Source organism: Melospiza melodia, chromosome 24 (genome assembly GCF_035770615.1).
Source record: "Melospiza melodia melodia isolate bMelMel2 chromosome 24, bMelMel2.pri, whole genome shotgun sequence".
Lineage (NCBI taxonomy): Eukaryota > Metazoa > Chordata > Aves > Passeriformes > Passerellidae > Melospiza > Melospiza melodia.
Window position 1 is genome coordinate 2,863,797 of NC_086217.1, and position 9,904 is coordinate 2,873,700.

At 58.9% G+C, this 9,904-nt stretch overlaps 1 protein-coding gene across 1 annotated transcript; it reads right to left on the reverse strand.

Annotated features, from left to right (window-relative positions):
- Positions 1-75: 75 nt before the first annotated feature.
- Positions 76-7,736, reverse strand: FADS6 (fatty acid desaturase 6). The gene is made up of 7 exons (XM_063176132.1): positions 7,670-7,736; positions 6,578-6,930; positions 5,503-5,669; positions 5,070-5,250; positions 4,088-4,275; positions 3,363-3,542; positions 76-2,521 (listed from the first exon to the last, which is right to left on the reverse strand). Exons 2-7 carry the CDS (start codon positions 6,924-6,926, stop codon positions 2,372-2,374), a joined length of 1,215 nt encoding a protein of 404 aa, XP_063032202.1. The 5' UTR covers positions 6,927-6,930; positions 7,670-7,736; the 3' UTR covers positions 76-2,371.
- Between the last annotated feature and the right edge of the window lie 2,168 nt (positions 7,737-9,904).

A 9,904-nucleotide genomic window follows, 5' to 3' on the forward strand; every position in this document is an offset into this window, starting at 1 on the left:
CCAGCGTCCTTCAGTAAAGAGTAAAACATTAACGCCAGAGAGAGTGGATAAATGATGCTGGCAGAACTCCTGCCCCAGCGTCCCCACGGTCGCTGCTTTATTTCCTCCTTCATCCCCATCAGAGCGCATTTCAGATGCTGGTGCTCTCACCTCCATGCAGGATCACTACATCCCATCTTGTTCAGCCACTGCACAACACACCAGACAGAAAAATCATCTCAGCGGGCCCAGCAGACATTGAAAAGTTGGCCAGATGCCAGAGCACGCAGGCAAGTGCTTGACGGGGCTTTTAAAATGCAATTAAGACCATGAGGAGTTTACAGCCAGGAGCTGGTTGTAATATGGATCATAAAACTCACACACTTTCTCTCCTGGTTGTGGAAATGAGCTGATAGCTTTCTGCAAAGGCACGCTGGAAACAGCAGCTGGCTCTGTGCCTCCTTCTGCACCCGCTCCTTCAGGAGGGCTGTGGCCAGGACCAGGAATTGCAACAGCTCCAAACCCTCATCCTCAGCTCATCACAGCAACCACTGAGCCCCTGCCCAGAGGAGCAAGGCTGAAGGCTCCAAATATCACCACAGAGGTCATCCACAAAAGCAGCAGGTTTAAATTTGGAGGGTTCCAAGCCCAGGAGTCAAAATCCTCCTTTTTTTCCAGAATTCTCCCTTTCCCCTTTAACTTCTGTATCCACCAGTTCTGGCAGGGAATAATCCATCTATTTCCCAAACCACAGGCTGTCTCCTGCTGGCTGAGGGACCTGCAAACACTTGCCTTCAGCTGGCATTGCTTTAAACAACGTCCACAAAATGCAGCTGGGGAGGAGCTGTTGCTCTGACCAATGCCTGGGAACATTTTGGGGCTTGATCTCTTGCAGCAGAACGGGCAAAAGAGCATTTTGTGCCCACACAGAGGAACATGTGGGGTTAAGATTACCCTGCCTGAACCAAAAGCACCTCTAACGCTCCCTCACCCCCTTGCTGGAGCTGGGAATGTCAATAATTTGTCACATTTATCTTATCTGTGATGCTCAATTGATTGATGAATTGGGGAAGGGTGTGGGGGGCTCAGAGCATTCAGGCCATTTGCTCTGGCCACGCTCCTCCAGCTGCTCCCCCAGCCCCAGCCCAGAGGGTGGGATTTGTGGGATTTGCCCTCTGGGTGTTTCACAATGCCCAGATCGATGACCCACATGGGCCTGCAGAGAGGTGGCAATGACACCAGATCAGTGCATCAGCAGCGCTGGACCCCTGCCCAGCACAAATCAATAACTCAACATTTCTGATGCCAAAGGGTTACACTGGATGGATGCAGGGCCCCTCACACCACAGGGACCCTTCTCCTGTGCATCTCAGGAGGCTCCTGGACGTGCTGGAGGAGAAGCTGAGTAAAACACCATGGACTGCCCTCTGCCACGGGCCAGGGCACAGCATCCTTGAGCCTTGGGGCACGTTTGCCTGTGAAGCCTCATGAATCCCCAACGTGGCACTGCAGGGGTGCAGCCCGGATGGGAGAACACTCAAACCAAAGAGCACAACCCCAGGCTGAGAGCAGAGCCCCTGTGCTCCCAGTTTGGCCATCTGCCTTTGCTGTGCCAGCTCCCCTGGGCCGGGCTTTGCCGTCGGTGCCGCAGACACAGCTCCCCACAGATGCCCACGGGAGCAGCACAGGGGGCAGAGCTCACCCTCCCCAGGCAGGGAAAGCCTCCCAGGCCCTGCCTGCCTGCCTCTGATTCCCTTGATAAATCCTTGCCACAGCAATGCCCAGGCTGGGGCCACCTCTGGCACCCCAACACTGGCACCCCCATGGGGTGAGGGTCTCTGCCCCACTCCTACCCTGGGCAGCACAGGACACCAGCCAGACTCCCTCCAGCAAAAAACCCCAATGATAAAGGAAATCCAGCCCAAAGTGTTAAGGCTGAACTTATCTTTGAAACAAATCTTTGTTCCTAGAAGGGGCCGATTTAGCCCAAAGTCAGGCAAAGCACAAGCAGCAGCGTCACAGCCCCCTCCCCACATCCACCCCTTCCCTGAGACCCCAACCAAACAGCTGCAGCTCCATCCTGCAGATCCTGGTGCTTCTCAATGCTGGACGTCCTGGACTGGTGCCACATTCCCCACGGATGGGGTGGGTTCCTCTCCCCAGGTGTGAGAGCAGAGTGGATAAACTGGGAACAACCGTGGGGAATGCTGATTTTTCTGTCCCTGGTGCTGCCCCACCAGGCTCTCCCCCTGCAGTGGCTCTGTGCACCATTTTCTAGCCAAAAGCAAAAACTTCAGGGAGGGATGTTTCCTACATGGTGACTTCACGGAGGTGTTGGTCCTGCTGGAACCATCCCTCTGAATGTCCCTGCAGGAAACAGCCCCCAGGGCCCTCACTGGATGCCCACCAGCTCCGTTATGGGGGGAGCATGGACCATCAGCTCCTCGTATCTCTGCAGGAAGAGCCAGAGCCTGGAGCTGTACGTGTCCTCGTTGTAGGGCAGCTTCTTCTGCTTCAGGTACTGGGAGACGATGGGTTTGATCTGCAAGGGCAAAGGAGATGTCACTGCTGTGCAGGGTGCCTGAAACGTGCCCAGAAAAGCCATCCCACGTGCCCAAAGCTGGGCTGGAGCAGGCAGCACCAGCTGTAGTATCTTTGCTGGGAATATTAAGAGGAAGGTGGTTTCCAGTTGCAGCATCACAGGGAGTTCACCCTGGCAAAACGCCTTTGGAGGGCTCCAAATTAGGAGAGATGCCCTAATGAGGCTTCTAATGAGAGCCAGCCACGAATGCTCATGTTCACACCCATCATTATTGGCCCACACAGCCAGCTCCTTGATGGGGCTGGGAGGCTGCCACAGGTTTAGTTACCTCCTTGCCTGTGACACCTCTCTGGGGGAGGTGGGTCCTGCCAGCCCCCTGAGCTCAAGCAAAGGACACTGAACACAGGGGCACAGCATTGATCCTGTGCTGAAGGACCCTGTATGGACCTGCCTTGGGATCCCCTCCAGCCGGGGCAGCGCTCAGAGCCCACGATTTGAACACACCCCACACCCCAGAGCAGCAAGTAAGGGCATGAGCAGAGCGATAAGAGATTTGCCTGAACCAAAAACTGCACTGTGCAATGCTGGGGATACTTTCCCAATGGAATCACTGGGAGGATCCTGCACTGCTGGAAGGCTGCTGCAGGCTGGAATTGGGGCCAGGAGAAAGAGCAGGGAGCAGAAACCCAGGAGAACAGGACTGGGATGGCAGGAGATGGGTTAGGGACTGTCGCAAAGCAGTTTCCAACATGAGAAGGAGCAGCACAGACAGGTCTGGCAGTGGAGGCGGGAAGATTTCTCATCCCCACGTCACCTCCAACCACCCTGTGGGTCACCTCACCTTCAGGCACATGTTGTCAGAGAGGCTGGGGAAGAGGTGATGCTCCACGTGGCAGCTGATGAGCGAGTGGCCGAAGGACCAGTCCAGGAGGGGGTTGCGGGGCAGGTTGAGGACGCCCCGGCTCATGAGGTGGATGCGCCGGGGTTTGCGGTCGGCGGCAAACATGGGGAGGCCGATGTGCTGTGGGACAGGCAGGGTGGGCACCCTGTGGCACCTCCCCGGTGCCACCCCAGCAGAGCCAACGGCAGCTCTGCCTGCGTGTGGGCACAAGGAGCCGCATTTTGGGGTCTCTCTGTCAGCCCAAGAGCTGGGTTTGTGCCTGAAGTCACCCCATCTTGTGTTTGTCCATGGAGCCACCAGGGAGCTCCCAGGCTCTGCTCTCCCAGCACATCCACACTTAGAGCCAGCAGGCTCTCCCCACCCCAGGGCCTGTAACACCACCTGAAACCCATCAGCCCTCCCAGCCACTGCAGAGGACATCATCCTCACACCCATCATCCTCACACCCTCTGCACTCATCTGCCCTGACACTTTCCAAGAGCCACCACTTTCCACCCAGCACCACCAGCCTGATCCTCCTGGTGACAACATCAGCACAAGGGAGGTGACAACTGAACCCACATGCCTTAAGGTGACACAAGCTCCAGCCAGCAGCATCAGGGCACTGGGTGGTGGCTTGCCTGTCTCCAGCACTGCTGGGATACCTTGAAGCTTCAGGTCCCTACCTGGAAGATGTTGACATGGATGTAGGGATGGGCCAGGAGGGAGCGGGTGACCAGCATGCAGAGCAGGGCAGACCACGGCGACTGGAAGCCCGAGACGTGGAGCAGGAGCCAGTAATGGCAGTAAAACCCCAGAAACATGCAGCAGAGGGTCCGGAGAGCTGCCTTCCACTCCACATTCCTCAATAAATCTGCACAACAAAGGAAGAGGAGGCAGCGCATGGGAGAGGCGTTGATGTTTCCCCATCACCACTGCTGCTCCAGCAGTCAGGCTGTGCCAATAGCCCCACAGCCCAGCCCAGCCCATGAACTCACTTTTCCCATCCTCCAGGTTGGCCCAAACCCTATAAAACTGCTGGGAGACTCCCCAGAGCAGCAGATCCAGCTGTGCAGCATCACTCAGGGGATTTGGACGCACCTTCGTTTCTCACACTTTGCCAAGTCATTGGCTGTGCATTTGGCACTGCCCAGAGCTGGGTCATGCAGCCTGGAGAGCTTTGCTTCCCCAGCCTCTTACTGCTTTCTGGGCTCTGGCCCTGATTGCTTTCTGGCACCATTATTTCCCTGGAGCCACCACCTTTCCTGCCCTGTGTCTGGCCCCTGCATTGCCCCAAACCTCCACCCCATACACGGCCACCAAACACCTCGTGTGATGCTCTGATCAACCTGAGTGTGAGACTGAACCCCATTATGGCCACAGATCTGAGTTAAAGGAGAATGGAATTGGGGTGCTGCAGGCTCATGATGGCTTTTACCAGGGATTTCAACATCCAGCCCAGGAAAAGGTGTTTTCTCAGTAGATGCAGAAGATGTGGTCCCCAAAGCAAGTGCAGCATCTCCTGCCCTTCCTGCAGTGTCCCACCAGGAACTGGTGTAGTTAATGTGATGCCTCCAAACAAAGCAGGACCCTTGGGTGGGGTGAGACCTGGGCAGTCACGAGCTTCCCACAGCCAGCACCCTGTCCCAAGGCACGTGGGACACGTACCAAGTGCAACCAGCGGGGTTAGGATGGGCACTGCCAGAGGAGCGATGAACATGTAGACGTAGCGGTTCAGGAAAGGAAGTTTCCACGTGCTGGAGTCCCCCAGGCCAATGACGTTGGTGTAGCCGTGGTGGATCTTCACATGGTTGTAGGTGGCCTGCTCGACTGTGAAAGCTGAGCAGAGCTGGGAGAGGAGAGAGAGAAGTTGCCAGGGTTGGGCACTGCCTGACTTGGGCTTGTGTGGGAGGAACCTGGGGAGATGCTCTGGAACCATAATGAAACACCATGAGGAGATGCTCTGCCCCCCACACACCCCAAACCAGTCTGGAATGGACTTTTAAGAGTTAAGCACTAGAAACCTTTCCCACCATTCCAAACATTTCCCACCACCACCACAGGGTGCTGATGGGGTGTTTTTGGGGGCTGCCCCACTCACCTCAATGAAGAAGACAGCCCACACTTTGCTCCAGGACTTGGACTCAGTCAAGGCATTGTGGCTGGCCAGGTGGCTGCCCTTGACGGTCAGGGTGTGATGCACCACGCCAAGGGTGAGGACACCCGCCAGGAAAGGGATGGCCTGGGCCGACCGCAGGCACAGGAACCCTGTGGAGAAACCAGCCGGGCAGGAGCTGGGCCGTGCTCATGTCCTGCAGCCCTCCGAGCCAGGCTGGAGGTGTTGCTACACCCAAACACGCCAGCCACGGCCCTAAACCTGTTCTTCAGCCGTAGTTACAGGTATTAAACCATGCAAGCCAGAGTTTGCCTCCTCATCATCCTCGTGACTGGATCAGCCACATTCACCCTTGTGCTGAAGATTTGGCCACTTCCAGCCTCGATGGCAAGGAGTGCTGCAGGTGCCTGATCCCACCCCACAGCTCTGGGATGTGGGATTCCACTGGTGCCCTTACTCTGCCAGGATCTCAGCGTCCCCAGGAGTTCAACAGCAAGACAAAGTCCCAGCTTTCCAGCCATGCCACCAGAGACCCACACTCAACTGCTTTCCCTTGCACCCACCACAGCCAGGGCCACTGCCACCAAAACCACCCTGTCCCATGGTGGGACACATCACTCACTGTCCTGCCCTGTGTACATGTGCCTGGGCACCATCCCTCAGGCCAGGCTGCACCCTGGGTACCACTGTGCCCTCAGCCCAGGCTGCACCCCAGAGATCACTGTCCCCTCAGCCCAGGCTGTTGATGTCCCACTGTCCCCTCAGGCCAGGCTGTACCCCAGGTCCCACTGTCCCCTCAGCCCAGGCTGTTGATGTACCACTGTGCCCTCAGCCCAGGCTGCTGAGGTCCCACTGTCCCCTCAGCTCCTCAGACACCCCGGGTGTCACTGTCACTTGCTGTGGGGTCAGAGTGCACCAAGTCACGGGGTGAAGGAGTTGTTGTGGCTTTGTTACAACCTCAGTAGGTGCCAGCAGGCTCCCAGCACAAAGCAGTCGTGAGGAGGCAGTGGGAGCCCTGGGGACCCCCCGGCCGCGGTTTGGGGGGGCACAGCCAGGTTACCTGCTGGGAGCAGGAGGAAGCTGCAGGCAAGGATGCTGATGTCCACGCCGTGCCGCTCCCACCAGCTGCTGCTCTTCACCACCTTCTGCACCAGCTCCGAAAGCTCGCTCATCAGGGCTTCCTCGGGCCGCCGTGCTCGCCGTGGGGCTGCCCCGGGGCTCACATCTCCATCACCCAGCGCTGGCCCCGGCTCCCAGCCCTCGGCCACCGCGTCTGTCCTGCCGCCACCAGGCGCTGTCGTGCCCCGCAGCGAGGGCTCCCCCATCGCCGGGAGCCGGGGGACACCGCTGGTCTCTCCGCGGACCTGCCGTGCCCCCGGGCTCAGCGGGTCCCCGTCCTCCAGCGGCATCGCCCTGCCGAGCAGAGGCCACGCCGGTGTCACCCCCAGGGAGCAGCCCCGGCCACGCCGGTGTCACCCTCAGGGAACCAGCGCCATCCACACCGTGTCACCCGCAGGGAGCCAGCCCCGGCCACACCGTGTCACCCGCAGGGAGCCAGCCCCGGCCACACCGTGTCACCCGCAGGGAGCCAGCGCCATCCACGCCGGTGTCACCCGCAGGGAACCAGCCCCATCCACGCCGGTGTCACCCGCAGGGAACCAGCCCGAGCCACGCCGGTGTCACCCGCAGGGAGCCAGCCCCGGCCACACCGTGTCACCCGCAGGGAACCAGCCCCGGGCCCATCCACGCCGGTGTCACCCGCAGGGAGCCAGCCCCATCCACGCCGGTGTCACCCGCAGGGAGCCAGCCCCATCCACGCCGGTGTCACCCGCAGGGAGCCAGCGCCATCCACGCCGGTGTCACCCGCAGGGAGCCAGCCCCGGCCACACCGGTGTCACCCGCAGGGAGCCAGCCCGGGCCACACCGTGTCACCCGCAGGGAGCCAGCCCGAGCCACGCCGGTGTCACCCGCAGGGAGCCAGCCCCGGCACCACCGCGGACGGGCTGCGGCTCCTGCTGCCGCCGAAGGACACGGGAAGGGCAGGCGTGGAAGAAAATAAACAATCCGAGGAGAAGCAGCCAGCGGAGGCGGCCGCAGAGCCACCCAGCCTCCCAGCACAGGGACAGCAGAGCCACCAGAGCCCCCTACTCACGGCAGCCCCGCGGCTCTCCCGGCGCTCCGGCTGCGGGAGGAGGAGGAGGAGGAGGAGGAGCGGGGCGGTGCAGATGAGCCGTGCCCACGATCCGCCCCGTGGCCCATTTAGGGCAGCGGGGCCGTGGGGAGGGCGCCGGGAGGGAAGGAGTGGAACAAAGATGGAGAGAGGCGATGGAAATGTGGCAGGCGAAGGAGCCGAGTGCCAGGAACAGCCCTGAGAAACCCAAGCGGAGCACTGAGGACAGGGATAGGGTTTCGCTTTTGCCAGGCAGAGGGAGCAAACGTCGCGTGTCCCACGTGGGAGCCGTTTTGGGGAGCAAATGGGCCTTTTCCACAGCGAGGAGCAAGCTGCAGCAGGGAGGGGCTGCTGCTGCCGCGGGGCCTCCAGCACCCCGGGGGCACCCCAGGCACCAGGACACCCCAAATCTGTCCCTCGCAGCTCTGGCACCCAGCTCTGACCCCCGCGGGGTCTCTCTTCTCTTCCGACCTGATTCTGTATGAATTTCCCCCATTTTCCATCACTGCCTCCTGACTCGTCACCCTGACACTGGCATCCAAAAGCTTTGAGGATGTCCCTGCACAGACCAGGACCTCCAAAGCCCTATTTCTTTATGAAGGAAAGCTAAAATCACATTGTCCCTCGCCGTGGCACTGGATTTCTTCTTGCTTTGTTATTTTTCCTTGCCAAACCTCAAATCAGCTCAACTGATGCACCAAAACCCTAATGAACATTGACATCCATAAAATCCATATGGTCTTGGCAACAAATAAGGCCGGTTTGCTACACCCATCATTGGATATCACAGCCCCAAACTGGGATGGGCTCAGCACCTCCAGTAACATCACATCACTGCTGTGATTTGCAGGGAAGCAAACCTCACACCCAAGTTACACCAAGCCCCAGGGAATTGTCATCATCCTCTGGAAAAAAAAAATTAATAACAATTAAAAAAAAAAAATCCAAGCTGCTGCAAAAGGAGCGGAGCTGAGAGTGCATCAGAGACCTGCTGAGGTTTCATTCCCACTGTATGAGTGTGCATTAGGAAAGGCCATTTCTAGAGCCAGGGGCACTGAGGAATCAGGGGGTGTGTGAAGCCCAGCCAGGGACTCACTCTGAGGGGCAGAATGGCTCTGCCAGCTGCCCACAGCTGGGAGAGCACCCATGGGTGCTGCCAGGCCAGGGGAGGCAGGGCCATCGGGTGGGGCTGAGGGTCACAGAGCTGCAGTGTCACCCCTGGGATGGCACCACGAGGGACAGTGGCACGAGGGTGACAGCCCTGCTCCGAGGGCGCCGCTTGGCAGCGACCAGGGTGAGCTGTGCTGGAGCTGCCATTGCACAAATGGCAGAAATGGTTATGTGGGGCAGGGGGTGGGGATCCCCCACACATCCACGGCCAACATGATCCATGAGGATCCCACTGCAGCTGGCACAGGGAGAGGCAGGGGCATGGCATCACCCTGGCATCACTGCGGCACCACTGGGACCAGAGACCACCTGGGAGAGGAGAACAAATCGTGGGCTGGAAAGTGCATGGGAGAGGCTGAAATTTGATTTCTGAGGAAAAGTGCTGAATTCAAAAGAGGCACAGCCAAGATGGGAGTCACAATGCTGACAACAGACCAGACACTGTAAGAAGAGCCTGCAGAGCCATAAGGACAGTCAGCAGGTTCAGGATGGTAGCCCTAAATCTGCTGCCTTACAGAGCTCCATTTCCAAAAGAAACTTTTAAACCTCTGATTTCCCACCACAGGCCAAGTCACACAATTCCCCTGACCCAGCTGAATCCTAGGGATCAAAGCAAACGCTGACCTGGCCCTTGCACTGTGGACACAAACACCTCCAATTTAGCAGGGAAAACATGTGTAAGACTCAGAAATCCTTCAGCACACAGCAGGGCAGCTGGAGAGGATCAGTGTAATCCCTGAAGCAGGGAGCTCAGGCCAGCAGCAGCTGCTGCCCCCTGCACTGGCTCTCCCTTGCCCTGGGCACCACGGGCAGCTCCCACTGCTTCCCCAGGCATCTGCCATCCCGAGGGAGCCGCGGGGAGCAGACCCTGCCACTGTCCCCATCTGACCCACTCTGTCCCCACAAACCCAAACCTGGCTCCCAGCAAGCTCCTCCCATGTCCCTGCTCCCCAAAGAGGAGAACACGGGCCATCTTAGCCTGGCACAAGGACACACGTGTTGAGACACCAGGAGCCAGCAGCTGCAAGTGCTTCCTTGCTGAGCCCT

Excerpts from the sequence above, each read along its gene's own strand:
- FADS6 (XM_063176132.1), bottom strand. The coding sequence starts at position 6,926 with ATGCCGCTGGAGGACGGGGACCCGCTGAGCCCGGGGGCACGGCAGGTC. Across the intron at positions 5,251-5,502 it reads GGGCTGTCTTCTTCATTGAG|CTCTGCTCAGCTTTCACAGT; the intron begins GTGAGTGGGGCA and ends CTCCTCTCCCAG. Across the intron at positions 2,522-3,362 it reads CTGACAACATGTGCCTGAAG|ATCAAACCCATCGTCTCCCA; the intron begins GTGAGGTGACCC and ends TTGCCCTTGCAG.